This window comes from Balaenoptera physalus (genome assembly GCF_965194825.1).
Source record: "Balaenoptera physalus genome assembly, chromosome: 4".
Taxonomy (NCBI): domain Eukaryota; kingdom Metazoa; phylum Chordata; class Mammalia; order Artiodactyla; family Balaenopteridae; genus Balaenoptera; species Balaenoptera physalus.
This window is the reverse complement of record NC_138891.1, coordinates 142,951,317-142,970,143: the sequence shown is the minus strand read 5'-3', so window position 1 is coordinate 142,970,143 and position 18,827 is coordinate 142,951,317. Positions and strand designations below refer to the sequence as shown.

Sequence of the window (18,827 nt, the reverse complement as noted above, 5' to 3'; positions counted from 1 at the left end):
CTGGATGTTAGGGCTCCGTTTGACTTGTTTTCAATGTTCAGCACCATCTGCTTCTCCAGCTTAAGCGCTGAAATAGTGCAGGTACCATCAGAAAACCCTCAGTAAATGGCCTTCCACCATGATGAGGCCAGAGGCAAATGTTATAATTTGAGTGTCCCTAAATCATGATTCGTGTGTAGGGCCTGCAGGGGATGATGTGCCAGAGCTGTCACTCCCTGCTCGCTGTCGGGGGGAAGGGACCCTACCTACTGGACAGAGAGTCTGTCTTGGGGAAGGAGGGTTCCCAGTGTTTTGTAACTCAAGGCCTTTGGCCTTTTTTAAGCTTAAAAATATATATGCTAATTAGTTATAGTAAGTTTGCCTTTTATTGTGACCAAAAACATAAGTGCAGTTTGGTGCCATATTAGTCAAGAGGTTTACAAAATCTGTTCTGACCAAGGCGCTTCAATTCTGTTCATTGATCTATTGCTTCCATGCCACCCGCCCCCTCCCCCCCCCCCCGCCCCATCCCTCTGGGCCCCTTTCTCCTGCACATCTGACTTCTCTGGACTTTGTTCTCTGTGGTTTCTCTTTCCACTGTGCTCTCGCCCTTATGCTGAGAATGTGTGAGGATCTTTTCACCACCAAAGCTCCCAGGGTGCCTAGTTTTAAAATATCTTGTCTGTCTCACAAGGCCTATTAAGTGAGAATCAGGCCTCACATTCCCCTCTTTTTTTTTTTTTTTGTTAAGCAAAAGATGATTGCCCGTTAGAGCTCTCATCAGCCTGAGAAGGTCAATGTTAACTCAGTTTCCATTTTTGAGATGGCAGAATGCAGACCTCTCTTGCCCCCTTTGCTCAGAAATCCCTCCTAAAGAACCAGATGTGAAAATCAGAAAAACAGATGTCATCTTTGATGAAACTGAGAGGTTCAGAAAGAGGAAACAGAAGAAATTATAAAAGAAATAACGCAAGAAAATCTGAGGACTGCGGACAGGAGAGCCAGGTTGAAAGGGCCAGCCCGAGCTCAGCACCAAGGCAGACCGTGAGGCTTCAGGGCCCTGGAGCTAAAACAGTCTAAGAGATTTGGGGGGAGGGAGTCACATACAGAGGGTTTGCCTGCTGGAAAGTCATCAGACTTCTCAGCTGGAGCATTGGAAGCTGAGGACAATGGAGTCTTACTTTCAACCTTCTGCAGGAAAACCACCGCGTACCAGGCAAAGCAGCTGGCCCGTGAGATTGGAGTAAAGACATTTGCAGACAGGCAAGTCCTCTCAAGAGATTTACCTCCCAGGCACCATTCTAAGGAAACTACTGGAAAATGTGCTCCCCAGATCAAAGGAATAAACCAAGAAGATGGAAGTAACGGGGGCTCAGGAAACAAGAGCTCCACACCCAAGAGGACAAACGAATCCCAGGTGACAGTGGAAGGAAGGCCCACACAACCAGTGTCAGACCTGAAGGGCAGTGGGACAGGAAGGGGCCAACTAGGAAATGAGCAAAAGACACGAAGAGACATTTACCGAAGAGGATTCACAAGTGGCAAATAAGCACAGGAAAAGATGTGCTATGTCATTAGCCATGAGGGAAATGAAGATTAAAACCACAATGAGATACCACTGCACACGTGTGAGAACGGCTAAAATAAAACACGGTGACACCGAATGCTGCCAAGGACGCCAAGAAACTGGATCTTTCAGACGTTGGCAGTGGGGCAGTTTCTTTAAAAACTAAACATCCACCTAACATAGGACCCAGTAATTACATTCTTGGGCATTTATCCCAGAGAAATGTCAATTTATGTCCAAAAAAACCTGTGCACAGTTGTTCATAGCAGCTTTATTTGTAATAGCCAAAAATGGGGACAAAACCAAGACTCCTTCAGTAAGTGAGTGGTTAAACTCACGTCATGGAGTGAGAAGCAGTAAAAGGGATGAACTATTGGTACATGTAACAACCCAGGGACATTATGCTGAGTGAAGAAAACAAGCCAATCTCAAAAGGCCACATACTGTGTGGTTCCATTTATATGACACTTTTGAAATGATGAAGTTTGTAGAGTTGGAGAACAGATTAGTGGTTGCTAGGGGTTAGGGATGGTCAGGGGACAGGGTGTGACTATGGTCAGGGGACAGGGCACATGAGTGAGGTCTTTTCAGTGATAGAACATTCTTGAATCTGGATTGTGGAGGTGGTCCCATGAGCCTACACCTGTGATGAGAAGACATTGAATTGCGTGCACACGCACAGTGCCAAGGTCAGTATCCTGGTTTTGAGAGTGTGCTGCAGTTACGCTCTCCAACTATGTATGTGATACACATAGTTATGTAAGATATAACCCTTGGAGAAAACCGAGTGAAGGGTTCAGGGGACCTCCCTGTGCTATTTTTGAAACTTCCTGTAATTCTTTCAAAACTAAAGAGCTAGAAAGTATTCCATGTGTGGCTTACCTTATATTTCTGTTGAGACCACTGCTTTGGTCACTGACAAGGAGGGACTGCTAAGTCATCTGGGCCAATAGCAAACTTGCAGGACCTCAGCCTTCATCACCTCTGTCCTTTATCCGTCCCCCGCCATCACATAGGCAGGCCAGGGACGGCCTGGGAAGGCCCAGCCAGATTAACAAGCGATAACCTTCGTTTCACACTTATATCAACAACCTTCTTGAAAACGCCTTTTTCTCTGAGTTATTTTTAGCTACCTGTCTTTTAAAATTGTGAAGTTTTCATTTTCCAGTGTTTCAAAACTGATTGTTTTTTCTAAACCCCAGCTTCTGCAGATCACATTTAAAAATAATCCTTGTCGGGACTTCACTGGTGGTCCAGTGGTTAAGACTCCTTGCTTCCACTGTAGGGGGCACCGCAGGGTTCAATCCCTGGTTGGGGAACTAAGATCCCACATGCCACGTGGCGAGGCGAAAAAAAATTCCTTTTCACCTTGCATGCACTAGGACAGCTACTGTCAAAAACCCCAGAAAATAACAAGCGTTGGCAAGGGTGTGGAGGTAATGGAAGATGGTCAGCTGACATGAAAAGCAGTATGGTGGGTCCTCAAAAATTAAATGTAGAATTACTGTATGATCCAGTAAGTCCACTTCTGCGTATAGACCCAAAAGAGTCGAAGACAGAGACCCGAAGAGGTATTTGCCCCTTGTTCATAGCGGCTTCATTCACAGTAGTTAAAACGTGGAAGCGACCCAGGTGTCTATTGACAGGTGAATAATGATGGGGTATTATTCAGCCTTTAATGGGAGGGCCATTCTGACACACAGTCCAACGTAGATGAACCTTGAGGACGTGATGCTGAGTGAAGCAAGCCTGTCTCGGAAGGAGGAACACTGTCTGATCACCTACAGGAGGCACTTTGAGGACTTGGGATCTGAGCGATCGTTGTTGTAAAGAGTGTTCTGTCCCACGTTTGGTGTATGGTTCCCCTTCCAGAACCTGTTTCCCGGGGAATCTGGATCGAGCTGGTCTGTGCTGGGATGCGGGGGAGGCTCGTCTTACCCTCTCTTTCCTTTCCGGGTGGTGTTTGGCCAGCGGCAGGCTGGGGAACACTGCCCGTGGCAGGTGATCTGTGGAACTGCACTGTGTTTTTATAGAAAATTTGTGTGAAACTGACAACGGTCCAGTGAGGTTTCTGGGCTGTCTGAGCTGCGGGTGGCAGCAGGGTGTCTGCCTGCATCCAAGTTCTGGGTGATGAACGTTCGCAGCCGTAGGAGGGGACCTGGTCCCTGACCACCTGCCTGAGAGCCAGACTCGGCCTCCGTGGCCCCCGGAGCACCAGGCAGGGAAGCTGGGAGTGGCCCGGAGTTTGGTTTTGGTGCGTTGGGCTGCTGCGGGCTTCCAGGCGGAGGTGCGGCCGGGGAGCTTGGGTGTACGTGTGGGGCCCCGAGTAGAGTCACCAGCACCCACGTGGTATTAGCATCAGCCACAGAAGCAGGTGTGACTGCCTGGGAAGAGGGTCCAGCACGAGGAGGGATGACAAGGGGCCGGTGCTGAGCCCATGGGAGCCAAGACAGCGATCGGGTGGTGGAGGAGGATTCCCCAGGGGGGCGGAGCACTGGGAGAGAGCAGCTCAGTGCGGTTGGTCGGGAGAGGAGTGGCTGTGGAGGAGGGGAGGGCAGTCAGCCACATCCGGTGTGACCCAGAGGTCAAGTGAGGTGAAGAAAAAGATGTTCAGTGGACTTGGCGTGCGTTCAAGGCCGGCTTTGGGGGCAGGACTCAGAGTCAGCAGAAGAGGAGGACCTGGGAAGAGTGTGTCGGCACCATTTACAAATAGCTTTAGTATGAACACACGAAACAGTGGACAGGCAGGCAACAGCCGACCGCACGTGTCCATCACCAGCTCGGCTGCTGTCGCCCAGGTCTGGCTGCCCCCTCCACCCCGTCCAGCACTCCCCACCGGTAGGACCGCAAGGCAAGCCCTGGTCACATCATTGCGTTTGTAAATATTTCAGTCTGTGTCTCTACAGGAGAAGGACTCTAAAAATAACCACAGTACTGTTACCCACCTAAAACATTTAATACTGGTCCCTTAATATGGTCAAAATCTGGTCAGATATCCAGTCGGTATTCAGATACCCAGTTGGTATTCAGATATCCAGTTGGTATTCAGATATCCAGTTGTCCGATAAAAGTCATATGTGCTTTATCTCCCCCAGGATCCAGACCATTCCCACGCGTTGTGCTGGAAGTTGCTTTTGAACTGCAGTGATTTGATTTCACTGATTTTGATGAGATCACTGTAGGTTCCCAGGTGGTTATAAGAAAGAACACAGAGAGATCCGTGTATCCTTTATCCAGTTTCCCCCAGTGGTACCATCTTGCACAACTCCAGTACCGGGTGGCAGCAGGGATGGTCACCTTGATGCAGTCCAGATACAGAATGTTCCAGCCCCGCAAGGAGCCCTCTGGTGCCCCCTTATAGCCTCCTCCTCTTTCCTGCCACCCCTCTCCCTCCTTTACCCCCACCAACCAGTGCTCTACTCCCCTTCTCAATAATTTTGTCATTTCAAGAATGTTTTGGGAATGGGATCATACGGCATGTAACCTTTGAGGATTGGCTTTTTTCACCCAGCAGCATTCTGGAGATTCATCAAGATCGGTTGTGTGTGTGTCAGTAGTTTCATGTTTTTAGTTGCTGATTAGTATTCCAGGCTGTGGATGGACCACAGATTGTTTAACCAGTCACCCAATGAGGGACTCTGGGTTGTTTCCAGTTTGGGCTGTTAGGAATAAAGCTACCCTCAGTAGTCGTGTACAGGTTTTTTGTGGATGTAAGTTTCCATTTCTCTGGGATAACTGCCCACCAATGCCACTGCTGGGTCATAGGCCATGTTGGTTTTATCAGAAACTGTCAAATGGATTTCCACTCCCACCAGCGAACACAGATGTCCTAGTCTCATCCCCGCCGGCATCCTGCCGTTCTGAAAGGTGTGTAGTGGTGTCCTTGTGGTTTTTACTTGCGTTTCCATGGCAGCTAATGATGTTGGACATCTTTTCATGTGCTTATTTGCCATTCCAGTGTTTTTGTTGATGAAATGTCTATTCATGTCTTTTGCCCATTTTCTAATTGGCTTGTTTGCATTTTTACTGTTGGGTTTTGAGAGTTCTTTGCATATTCTGCATATGGTTACGTGGTTTGCAGAAATGTCTCCTGGTCTTTACATTGTCTGTTCATTCTCTTAACAGCATCTTCTGTAGAGCAGAAATGTTAAATTTTGGTAAAGTCCCATTTATCAATTTTCCTTTAATAAACTATGCTTTTGGTGACAAGTCTAAAAACTGGCTAGTTCTAGATCTCAAAGATTTTCTCCTGTTTTTCTAAAAAAAAATTTACTGTTTTATGTTTTAAGTCTCTGATCCATTATGAATTAATCTTTGTGTGGGATGTGAGGTCACAGTTCTTTTTTTTTTTTTTTCCTGCCTCTGCCATGTCCAGTTGCCCCAGCACCGTTTGTTGAAAAGACCATCCTTCCTCCACTGAGCTGCTTTTCCCCTTTGTCCAAAATCAGTTGAGCATATTTCTGTGAGTCTGTTCTCCATTTCCATTGATCTGTGTGTCTGTCCCTCTACCAATACCAAAGTCCTTATTACTGTCCTTTATAATTAAGCTTGAAACAGGTAAACTGATTTCTCTCACTTTAGTCTTCTTTTTCAGAATTGTTTTTAACAGTTGTAATCATGGGGGCTGCCGAGTAAACCTCAGCTGTCACAGAGAACATCTGCCCCAGATCTCCCCTCGCTCCCCATTTCCCACCAAGTTACACACAGATACTCCTGGTCTAAGCCTAACTGACCCTCATGACGAATCTGGTTTCCTGACATGATTACTGTGGTCCCCCAGTGATCACTGTTGTGGTTAGTTTGTTTGCTTTTTGTGGTAGGAATCATGTAAGTGTTAAAAGGATTGAAGGTTAAGCAGCAGGTCTCAGACTTGAGCTGCATCAGAATAACCTGGAGGTTTGCAAATACACAGAGTGCGGGGCCCCAGCCCAGCAGGTCTGGGGAGGGGCCCAAGAATTCGCATTTCTGAGAAATTCCCAGGTGCTGCCGGTGCTACTGTTTGCTGCTCCAGGGACCACACTGAGAACCACTGGTATAAGTAAGTTTCCCCAGGATCGGTGGTTAAAATGGCTGCATCTCACACTTTGAATATTTTTCTGTCATTTTCCCTACAACAGTACTATTTACAATCCCTTGTTCTGGGATTTCTTACTTGTTGGAGAAGTCTGGAGACTGGACTTCCCTTCTGCAAAGGAGCATTCTGCACACCAAAGGGATTTTGCCAGCACAACACAGACTTCAAGAGGCTCCTTTATAAAAGTTATTTAGGACAAACCCACAACCAACATAATACTCAACAGTGAAAAGCTGAAAGACTTCCTGCTAAAGTCTACAACAAGACAAGGGTGCCCACTCTCACCACTTCTATTCAACATACTATTGGAAGTCCTAGCCATAGCACTCAGACAAGAAAAAGAAATAAAAGATATCCAAACTGGAAGGGAAGAGGTAAAATTGTCATTATATGCAAATGACATGATACTATATAGAAAACCCTAAAGGTGCCACACAAAAACTACTAGAACCGATAAACGAATTCATCAAAGTAGCAGGATACAAGATTAACAAACAAATCTGTTGCATTTCTTCACACTAACAGTGAAATATCAGAAAGGGAAAGTAAAAAATGAACAATCTCTTTTAAAATCGCATCCCCCCCCCAAAAAAAATACATAGGAATAAACCTGATCAAGGAGGTGAAAGACTTATATGCTGAGAACTATAAAACATTGATAAAGGAAATTAAAGATTATTTAAAGAAATGGAAAGATATCCCCTGCTCTTGGATTAGAAGAATTAATATTGTTAAAATAGCCACACTACCCAAAGCAATCTACAGATTAATTGTCCCTATCAGATTATCTGTGACATTTTTCACAGAACTAGAACAAATAATCCTAAAATTTATATGGAACCATAAAAGATGCAGAATTGCCAAAGCACTCCGGAAGAAAAATAACAAAGCTGGAGGCATAAGTCTCAGACTTCAGACAATACTACAAAGCTACAGTAATCAAAACATCATGGTATTGGCACAAAAACAGACATATGGATCAATGGAACAGAATAGAAAGCCCAGAAATAAACCCATACACCTATAGTCAATTAATCTCAACAAAAGAGGCAAGACTATACAATGGAGAAAAGACAGTGTCTTCAGCAGGTGATGTTGGGAAAGTTGGGCAGCTACATGTAAATCAGTGAAGTTAGAACACACCCTCACACCATTCACAAAAATAAACTCAGAATGGCTTAAAGACTTAAATATAAGACATGATACCATAAAACTCCTAGAAGAGAACATAGGCAAAACATTCTCTGACAGAAGCCATAGCAATGTTTTCTTAGTCTCCCAAGGCAGTAGAAATAAAAGCAAAAATAAACAGATGGGACCTAATCAAACTCATAAGCTTTTGCACAGCAAAGGAAACCATAAACAAAAGGAAAAGACAACCTATGAAATGGGAGAAAATATTTGCAAACAATGCGACTTGATTTCCAAAAGACACAAACAGCTCATACAAGTCAATAACAAAAAAACAAACCAATCCAAAAATGGGCAGAAGACTTAAATACACATTTCTTCGAAGAAGACATACAGATGGCCAATAGGCACATGAAAGGATGCTCAACATTGCTAATTATTAGAGAAATGCAAATCAAAACTACAATGAGGTACCACCTCACACCAGTCAGAATGGCCATCTTTAAAAAGTCTACAAATAACGGATGCTGGAGAGGGTGTGGAGAAAAGGGAACCCTCTTGCACTGTTGGTGGGAATGTAAATTGATAACAGCCACTATGGAGAACAGTATGGAGGTTCCTTAAAAAACTAAAAATAGAGCTACCATACGACCCAGCAATCCCACTTCTGGACATATATCCGGAGAAAACTCTAATTTGAAAAGATACATGCACCCCAGTGTTCACAGCAGCACTATTTACAATAGCCAAGACATGGAAGCCTTGAGAGGCCAGACCAGAGGCAGGCACAGGGGAGGCGGCCACACTGGGCCACGAGGAAGGCCAGAGCGGTTCCCTTTGTCTGCACCCTCCGATGCTGCCAGCTTTGTAGGCAGTTTGAGGGCTCCCTTTAGAACCCACTGTTCTTGCAGAACTTCCTTGATCGTGAGCTGGTGTTGGTGGGTAGAGTGGGTTCCTGCTGATGGGCAGACGGTTCTCAAGCTCCTGGGGGCACCTCAGCAGCTCATGAAAGCGGGTTTTCATGTGTTTCCTCTGCCTCTTTGTCCCTCTTCTCCTTTTGCTCCGTGACCAGCCGTTGCCCCCGTTCCAGACTGGCCCTGACCCCACCCGTGGAGCCCATCAACCAGGAAACACCAAGTTAAACGTGCTGAGGCCACGTGAGGCATCGTGTAACGTAAAGGGGTGTCCCCAGGAACAGAAAAAACTGTGCTGTGTTTGGGGAAAAAATATGCCCTGGTTGTTGGTCCTTGGCATTTTAGGGGCAAATTGGAAACGCCATCTCTCTGCCTTGTTTCCTTATAACTAATTCACTCTTCTCTGGTGGACCTTTCAACTAATCATGTGTTCAGCAAATCAGGTTTCATTTGGACTTTGCATTTGTCTGCTATTCATTCTTCAAAAGCTCCCGGGATGGGAATGGGGCAGAGGGCGTGTGGAATCGGCATTCGTGGAAGGCCGGCCTGCGTACTTCTTCAGAAAGGTCCCTAGTGATACACTCGGGCTTGGCCCGGAGTGGGATGCAGGAAGGATGTGTTGAGTTAGCTTAATTGGGGATGGAGGGGTGGGAGGGAAGAGGAACGATTATTGATTGGCACATACGGGGTGTATCTCACTTTATCCTCCCCCCAAAACTACATGAGGTGGGCATTTTAATTTCCATTTTATAGATCGGGAATCTGAGGCCCCATCTGAACATGTCCAGATCGCCCACGAATATGCAGGGGGCCTGAGCGCAGCTGCTCGCTATGGAGGTGAACCTCAAGGTTGAATAGGAGATAGAAGCGACCGGTTGTGATAAAGGTTTTGTGGAGAGCAGGCGGGCTCTCCTCCATCATGTCAGGCGGTGCTTAGTCCCCCCGAGAGAAATTTGGCGTCACGCACAGGTTAGCAGGTGGAAAAAAATGGAGGTCGCGTGAGATGTGATTACCCTGGAGGAATTCACAGTCCCGTGAGGGAGGAAAAAATAGAAGCAACAGTGTGAAAACTGGCTTTTTAAAATAGTGGTATATTTATTTTACAAATGAAAATGGATGGCTGATATGAAAGATGAAAGCCTGAGTTCATGAAGACGTCCTGATTCAGAGCCATTCACATCAATGGCTTATTGAAAAGCAGCATCATTCTAGGTTAGAAAACATTTCCAGGTCCCCACCCGAACCCACGATAAAGGGGACCCTGCTGCCTGTTGCCTTTAAAGCATAAAGTCAGGGACTTCCCTGGCGGTCCAGTGGTTAGGACTCCACGCTTCCACTGCCAGGGGCCCGGGTTCAATCTCTGGTTGGGGAACTAAGATCCCGTGAGCCACGTGGCAGGACCAATAAAATAAAATAAAAAATTTCTTAAAAAGCACAAAGTCAGTCCCTACACAGGCTCGAGGGGGCCATTAGCAGGAACTGTCTTTAAAAACGCCAAAGGAAAAGAATCTGAAAAAGAATGTAACTGAATCACTTTGCTGTATGGCAGAAATTAACACAACATTGTAAATCAACTATACTTCAATTTTAAAAATGCCTTTGGCCAAAAGCTGATCACTAATGCAGCACTCTGTCCTGACAGGTGGTGGCGATGGCCGAAGATGGGAACGAGGAGATCATGTTCATCTGTAAGTGGCCCGTGGCCCATCCTCACCATGGAAGGCAAAGCCACGTCCACGCTTGGTTTTTATAGTAGAGAAGCGCTGTCTCCTTTAGACGTGGTCTTACTTGTTTTAAGAACCACGATTTATTACACGAGAAATGTGCTGCCGGGTACAGTTTTAAAAGGATCATCCTTCTGAGAACTCCCGGCAAAGGGCACCCGGCAGGGGTGGCGGTTGACTCAGATAAGTAACCCCAGGTTTTAGAAAGAGGTTTACAACATGTTAGATTTATGATAAACAGGCTAAGTTGGTGAATTTTCATTTACGCTCATTCCCTGGGGACACCGCTGTCCTCCGTCCCCACAGAGCTGACTTGGCCTACTTTGCAGCGTGCCGTGGAGCTGGGTTTCCTACTGGGGGCGCACGTCCTGCGTTGCACTCTTTTTGCATTCGTGGGGAGCACTGTCGCCTACCCCCAGGCCGCGCGATGCTCTGTGGGCGTCTCCCTCCCCACTCAACGCCCCCTCTGACACCGGGATGTCTGTTTGCAGGGTGTGAAGACTGCAGCCAGTACCACGACTCTGAATGTCCCGAGCTGGGCCCAGTGGTCATGGTCAAAGACTCCTTTGTGTTAAGCAGGGCAAGGTGAGTGACCACCTTGAGCTGCTTTTATCGTCCCGCCTGTCAGACAGGGTTTTCGGCATGTCACCTGCTGCAAGAGCCTGGTGGCCTGCGTGTCTACGAAAAGGGCTGGGGGGGGGGGGAACAGCAAAAGAAGAAGTGGGTGAGACTTCGGTGAGAAGGGCTGTCCTCATGTTTGGGGCCGTCCGAAATCTCCATCCCACCGTGAGCTGAGTCTCTTGCTGCCAGGATGCGCCAAGGCTTGTTGCAGACACTTCAGCGTCAATGTCTCTTATCTAGTTCCTGGTTCAGCTGATGGGCTGAGTTGGTTTGTGCGTTGAGCGGCCATGGCCGAGCTTGTTCAGTCTCCCCTGGGGTCCGAGCCCAGGCCTGCCATCTAACAAGTGCCCACTGTGGGCAAGGGGCGGGGATGCGGGCAGCCAGGCAAAGCTGTGGCAGCTTCTGGACGAGCACCTAGATCTGGCGAGGGGCTCCGTAGCTCTGCCAGCCCACGTTCCCCTGGCGGGGAGGGGCACAGCCCCACCTACCATGTAGTAGCTGTTTGAACCCGGACGAGATGTGCGCCTGTCTGCACCTCAGTTGCCTCATCTGTAAAATGGAGAGAATAACTGCCCCTTGGAAAGTTGCTGTGATCGTTACACCTGATTTAGGGCCTGGCATGTAGTGGCGCTAAAATTGCCATCTAATCAACGCTGTTCCTAGAAGCCGCCCAACTGGTTTTCCCAGCCTCTTTATTTACTTGTCTTACTGTGACTTCCCTGCGCAAAGCAAAGAGTTTACTAATTTCGCCTGAAGTACAGATCTGATGAGCCCTCTTCCAAAAACCTTCAGTGGTTGCCTGTTGCCCACAAAGTTCCCGTGGGAGCCATCGGTCCCTCTGTGATAGGTTCCTCGTCTCAGCCCCCCTGCTCGCTCCTGTGAGGGGTGTGTGCTCCAGGCGCCCTGGGGGTCCGTCCCACTCCCGACGTGGGTCAGGCTGGCCCTGGCCTTGGCTCACGCAGGGTCCCAGCCCACATGCCTTCCCGCTGGCACGCGTGCCCCATCCTTGACATTCTCCGAGTTTACTTAGAAAGGCCACATCCTTGATGAAACCAGCCCAGTGCAACCTGGCTGGAAATGATGCTTTTCTGGTCTTTGGAATGCGGTGGCACTTCTTGTCTTCCCCGTGGTACTTTACACATGGCACCTCTTTGTGGTCTCTCTGTGGTCCTCCCCTCTCTGTTGGCTGACTGAAGCCCACACTTAGGATGTGTGCTCACACACACGCATCGGCTCTGTCTCCTGGGCGGGGATTTTAAACGCATCCTCGAGTCAACGCCCCTCTATCGCCTACTCTGGGGGCCAGTGAGAGCGACCTTTTCCGTCATCCTAACTCTCTTGTCCCCTGTTGTGGGTGGCACCTCGGTCAGTGGATGCCCGGGGCCGAGAGTCTGTTGCTTTGTTCTACTTCTAGGTCGTCCCTTCCCTCCAACCTGGAGATCAGACGCCTGGAAGATGGAGCCGAGGGGGTGTTTGCTGTGACCCAGCTCGTCAAGCGCACGCAGTTTGGCCCATTTGAGTCGAGGAGAGTCGCCAAATGGGAGAAGGAGTCTGCGTTTCCATTGAAGGTAAAAGCTGGGGCCAGTGGGGGAGGCAGAACCCCTGCTTTGTGACCTTCCTCGTGCAGATGGGGCGATGCCCGCTGAGTTCCAGTGATTCATAAATGTCTTGGAAACCGCTCTAGGTATTATAGTTCTGCTGAATTTCCAAGACAATGTTCAGATTTTTTTTAGTTTGCTTTTATATCACAAGAGCATCAGAGTTAAGTTAGTATTTTGCAAGACGTTAAAGAGAGTCTATTTAAAACATATGCAATAGTAGACCCCCAGTGCAGGCTTTAGGAGGGAGGCTTTCTTTGGATTTTACAGGGGTGCATTAGTATTTTTGCAGGGGTGCGTTAGTATTTTCACACCGGTGCAGAGCGTAGGATACTTTGCAAGGCTCTTTTGAAAGGAAGGTGTCTTGTCGAGGCCTTGATGAGAGGCCAGTGCAAAATTTGGTAGCTCTGAAAAGCACATCAGGCTGGAAAATGACAGCTTTTATATGACACTGAGAAAAACGAAATGGAAGGAAATCGGTGGGAGGGCTTGGATCACTTAAAGTGAGACCCATGGAGGCGCCGTGAGGCGAGGGACGTGGGTGTCAGTCACAGCTCTGTCCCCGCACCCAGTACGCGCCCAGCCTCAGCCAGGCTTCAAAAACACCTGTGAAATAAACGGAGAGGAACAGGTGCTGGCGGGGCAACGGTTGCCCCGAGAGGTGAGCTTCCCTGGAGGCCCTTAGCAGAGACCCACGTGTTTCAGAACAGAGATGATCTAGGTGGCCGCAGAGTTTCGCCAGTCCTTGGAGAACTGAGTTTACAAGGCAGATTTCAGCACAGCAGAGCGAAAGGAAAGGCACGTGATTTGTTTACAAAGAAAGAAAAGAAAGAACATTATTTTATGTGAAGGAGTGAGGTAAAGAGGCCTGGGGCTGATGCACATAATCGCTGTGGGCCCGAGGTTGGCCGAGGCCCCTTTGAAAAAATCCTTTGTGCCTGTTCTGGTTTCTTTCAGCAACTCAGATTCTGAAGGTCTGTGTCTCGTATTGAGTTGTTTCCAACGCAGGCTCACCTGGGGCTGGGGGCACCTGGGTGCTGGGGGCAGCTTTATGCCCATGGAAGGAGGGCAAGGGAGCAGTTCCCACAACGGCTCAGGGTCGTTAGGCACCTGGTGGACCCCTCTGCCCCCTCCCCTTGCTTCCGAGTGCTCCATCCTCAAAGAGGGCCTCTAGCTCTTAGCAGTGGGGAGCCCCTACAGGAAAAGCCCAGAAGAGTGGGGAGATTTCGTCTTACAATGAGGAAGCAATGATTGCATCAGAAAATGGCAGACAGGAACCCCCTATTCCATGTGGTTACTTTGAACTTCAAAATATTCAAGCTTCTCCCCTGGTCCCTGCCTGCATTTACTCCATAAAACAATGGTGCTGCTTTGCAGATGAGGGCGCAGCTTATAAAGATCGAGGGACTTTGCTAAAGTCACTGACCATACTCGCAACGGAGCCGGGAGAAGAACTTGGGTGTCCTGATTCCCACCTGGGCCACGTGTAGAACTCAGGTGTCCTGATGACACCTGGGCCAGGTATAGAGTTCAGGTGTCCCGATGACGTCTGGAACTGGAGTAGAACTCAGGTGTCCTGATTCCCACCTGGGCCACGTGTAGAACTCAGGTGTCCCGATGACACCTGGGCCAGGTATAGAGTTCAGGTGTCCCGATGACGTCTGGAACTGGAGTAGAACTCAGGTGTCCTGATTCCCACCTGTGCCATGCCTGGAATTGAGGTGTCCCGATGACATCTGGGCCGGGAGTAGAACTCAAGTGCCTTCATGCCCACTTGAAAACTGATTAGAACTTGAGTGTCCAGGTTCTACACCTGGACCACAGGTAGACCTCAGATGTCCTAGTTCCCAGCCGGGCCACGCATAGAACTCAGGTCTCCTGATAACTCCTGGCCTAGGAGCAGAACTCAGGTTTCCTCGTGCAGCAGAATGCATGCGTCCGGGTGCCCACCTGGACCACAGGTAGAAATTAGGCGTCCCAGTTCCCACCTGAGCCGTTCGGAGAACTTGGGTCTCCCAGTGACACCTGACCTTTTCCTGTGTCTCCTGCTTCCCTTTTGCTTGTGATCAGCCTGACCTGTTCAGGGGTCTCCCTCTGCCCTCCCACCACTGTAAATGCCTAAATAGGTCTGTATGGAGCACGGTTTGGCCTCTGATGTGGTGCCGTCCAGACTGGTCACTCAGCAGCCCCCCTTCTCTCTCTCACACACACACACACACACACACACACACACACACACACACACACACACACGTGCTGACACGCACACCGGTGGATAACCAGCCCCCGCCCCGGCCCCTCGGCGGGCCGCGCTCACCCCCAGGTGTTCCAGAAGGATGGGCACCCCGTGTGCTTCGACACCTCCAACGAGGACGACTGCAACTGGATGATGCTGGTGCGGCCGGCGGCGGAGCCCGGGCACCAGAACCTGACGGCCTTCCAGCACGGCAGCGACGTGTACTTCACCACCTCGTGTGACATCCCCCCGGGCACCGAGCTGCGCGTGTGGTACGCGGCCTTCTACGCCAAGAGGATGGACAAGCCCATGCTGAGGCAGGCCTGCCCTGGGCTCCACGGTACGTGGGGGCCCCTGTCCCCAGCGCGTCCGCCGTCCTGCCGCCCCGTGGGGACCCACGGCCCCTTGGCCGCACGCAGCAGCTCGGTGTTAGTGAGAAGAGTCGGGCCGGGAGGGCCGGCGGGCGCGGGGAGCACCGAGGGCTCGGTCCTGACACCACGGGCTGGGTCTGTAGGTCTGCTTGTTGAATATCCGGGCTGAGAAACCATTAGAAGAGCTCGCCCCAAGCCAGGCGCTTGCTGGCGGGCAGCTCTGCCCCCAGCTCTGCGGCTTCATGCATCACTCACCCACCTAGTCCCAGGGCGTCAGGTTGTGGCCCCTGGGTTTGGGCAGAGGGAACGGAGCACAGAGAGGGTAAGGAACCTTCCCGGAATCGCAGTGCAAAGAGTGAAGGAATCAGGGTTTGAACCCGGATTCTGGCTCCAGTGCTGGCGCTGGCCACCTTCCAGCAGCCTCTTCCCGGAGGTCGGGGTGTGCGTGTGCATGCGTGTGTGTATACGCATGTGTGTGCCTGTGAAGCATGTGTCGTCAAAGAAAGACCTAGTGGAGTCACGTGTGACTCACCCACGTCCTTTTGGAAAAGCAAATCAGAATGCATGTCCTGCTGACCTGGGGTCGGGGGTGTCACCTCGTGAAGGGGGCCGATGAATTTATATCTTCTCTACCCACGCTGTGGGTCCTTGGGGTGTTCGTCCTCTCCACCTGACCTCGAGGGACCACGTGAAGTGGCTCACACGTGGCACTGTGGCCTGGGAGAGCAGGGCTTTCATACGGCTCCACCTGGTACTGCCCGGGGCAGACATGCTTGTTGCTGCCACGAAGATACTTCCTGTGGGGGAGAAGCTGACACTTTCCTTCCGACCCCCAAACAACAGGGTTCTGACCAGGAGACGGTCCCGCTCATTACGAGCACCACGGGGTACAGACGGCTCCGTAGAGTGAGGGGGTTGACAGGTTTGGGAGGTTCTGGTCTGTCCCACGTGTGCATCGTGGCGGAGGTTTGGGAGCTGCTCCCGGTGGGCTCACGTGGCAGTGGGAGGGAGGGAGGGAGGGATCCGCGAGGCATCCCAGACAAAGCACCACACACCGGGGCTAAAACAAAAGAAATGTGTTGTCTCACAGTCTGGAAGCCTGAAGTCCAAGGTCCGTATTTCCCAGCCAGCTCTGGAGTTGCCGACAGCCCTTGGCGTTCCTTGATTGTAGCTGCACCACCCCATCCCTGCCTAGGTCTCTCCCTGTGTCTCTGGGTTCTCTCCTTAGGAGGACACCAGTCACTGGATTTAGGACCACCCTCAACCAGTCTGACCCATCTTTTCTTGGTTACCTCTGCAAAGACCCTACCCAACGGTTCCAGGCGGACGTGAATTTCCAGGGCCCCGCTTCAGTCACCGCAGGCCGGCTGGCTGGTGGTGGCCCGTGGAGCCTCTGGGGGTGCTCCGGGAGTGACAGATGGCTGCACGCGGGGTCTGGTGGCAGTAGAGGGTTTGCATCTTCACAGGGATATTTGCAGAGGGAGACTGGGCTTGATGGGCCTTTCTTTATTTTGATGGTAAAGGGGGCAGAAAGAATTTGGAGAGACCCTGGGTTTTTCACCAGACTGCTCTAGCCCCACCCTCTAGGATTTGCTAAAACCGGGTACCTGGCCCTGCCCCTGCCCCTGGGAGGCACCTGCAGTGGCACTCCGCGGGGTCAGGAGTCACTTTCAAGCACCGAGGTGAGGCCAACTCCCCGGGTGCTGTCCAGGGTCACCAGGATCTTCCTGACCTGGTTTTCTCGTGTCCTGGATTCCTTATCCCGTGTGTGTCCCGGGACCAGCCCAGACTGCACGTCAGGGTTTGGCTTGTAGAGTCTGACCTTGTCAGTTGTGTCCTGGAGGTGGCACGCATGCCCCTCATGGCTCTCAAGGTCAAAGTCAACACAGAGGTCACCTCCCCTTATCAGAGTTCCAGTTGTTATTGGCTTTTTGCCTCCGGAGGGCTCTTTAATCTGGAGCTGCGTTTGAGAGCCTAGATCTTCATGAAATTAGCCCAGGACCGTGTTGTCCAATGCCTGCCTCCTGATTCCATTCTAACCGTTCTCAAGTGGGACACTAGGGTAGTTGTGAGCCCTCCTCTGGGCTTCTGAGAACGTTGGGCGCTGTTAGTAATTACACCAGGCAAGCAGCGTGGTCACCCTAAACTAGCTTCTGAAATGGGGAAATAAATAAGCAACTGAGGTACTCTAAAATTTTAGAAATAACTTTTATGATTTTTTTCACTTTCTGTTTTGGGACAAATGGCAAGCACATATTTCTTGGCAATGCGATGGAAGTTACTGACTGCTGTTAACTAGTTGGTTAGTTGGTTCCTTGTTTCTTTTCTTCCTGGGAGAGCCCCCTGCTGAGTGACCGCTTGGGCCTGGCAGTGCTGCTGGCGCTAGTACCATTGCTGCACCTGGGGACGTGGCAGCCGCCCTAGGACCCCCGCGTTGTCTCCTACCACCCTGGCCTCCTGCCCAGCCCCTTCCCCAGGCCCCTTCCACTTACGTCCCCTCCTGGCACAGAGAGGCTTTGGAACCCTGCTCCAGCCCCACCCATCCAGGTGCCCAGGGCCCAGGGCGGTCTCAGGTGTGTTTTGAACACATCACCCGTCAGAAGCCGTGCGTTGGGAGTACTGGGTTCCTGAGTGCCCACTTCTCAGTAACGGGAGCAGATAAGACCTGTGAAGAGAGGCCTAGAAACCCGTGGAAAGCTGGTTTTCTGCATGATTCTGATTGTCCAGGTCTGACAGGTAGGGAGATGGCTTCACCTCTGCCCCTCATGAGATGACGCCGCTCCCCGTCCCGCCTCTGGTCTGGATGCACCCGTGAGATCACACGGGGCCTTTGTGGCCAGCGCTGCACCTTTAGCCCGATGGGGTGGGTCAGAGCAAGGTGAAGGGGCCTTAGGAACCACCAGTTTGCTCCAGAAGAGTCATGAGGGGGCCTGTGGGCAAGGAGCCGTCTGCCCCTACATTATTCATAAACCTTCTAGGTGAGCATCGGAACTGCTAAGGCTCATTAGTTCTCTCTCTTTTTTCAATTTGCTTCAAACATCTTTGTCGTAGATGTTTGTCATAGAAATCGGCCAATTTGTAGACTGGCAGAGTAGACTTTTTTTTTTTTTTTTTTTTTTTTAATTTATTTTATGGCTGTGTTGGGTCTTCGTTTCTGTGCGAGGGCTTTCTCTAGTTGCGGCAAGCGGGGGCCACTCTTCATCGCGGTGCGTGGGCCTCTCACTATCGCGGCCTCTCTTGTTGCGGAGCACAGGCTCCAGACGCGCAGGCTCAGTAGCTGTAGCTCACGGGCTTAGTTGCTCCGCGGAATGTGGGATCTTCCCAGACCAGGGCTTGAACCCGTGTCCCCTGCATTGGCAGGCAGATTCTCAACCACTCCGCCACCAGGGAAGCCCCAGAGTAGACTTTTAAATACAGAGGGAAGTGGGTTTCCTTCTACCTGGCACACTCCTTTCAAAAATTAATCTGTATTTTTTTTTTCTGGTAGTGGATTTACTTTTCTAATCACATGTTCTCCTTGAGCTCACATTAAGGCTGATTTTTTTTCTTTACACACACCTGGGCCCATTGGCAGATGAAGGAGGAGGCCCAGGAAGCCCAGTGGTCTCAGCG

General features: G+C 50.2%; 1 protein-coding gene across 7 annotated transcripts in view; it reads left to right on the top strand.

Annotated features, from left to right (window-relative positions):
* Positions 1-18,827, top strand: part of PRDM15 (PR/SET domain 15) — a 59,270-nt gene that overhangs the window by 4,377 nt on the left and 36,066 nt on the right. For 6 of the 7 annotated variants that reach the window (XM_082458763.1, XM_082458762.1, XM_082458764.1 and 3 more), the window contains exons 2-5: positions 10,308-10,353; positions 10,881-10,974; positions 12,425-12,578; positions 14,932-15,184. In XM_082458763.1, coding sequence (XP_082314889.1) covers positions 10,317-10,353; positions 10,881-10,974; positions 12,425-12,578; positions 14,932-15,184 — 538 coding nt within the window. In that variant the 5' untranslated portion in view covers positions 10,308-10,316. Of the gene's footprint in view, positions 1-4,585; positions 9,635-10,307; positions 10,354-10,880; positions 10,975-12,424; positions 12,579-14,931; positions 15,185-18,827 lie in introns of those variants that run through there. The other variant, XM_082458760.1, reaches the window with a different exon arrangement.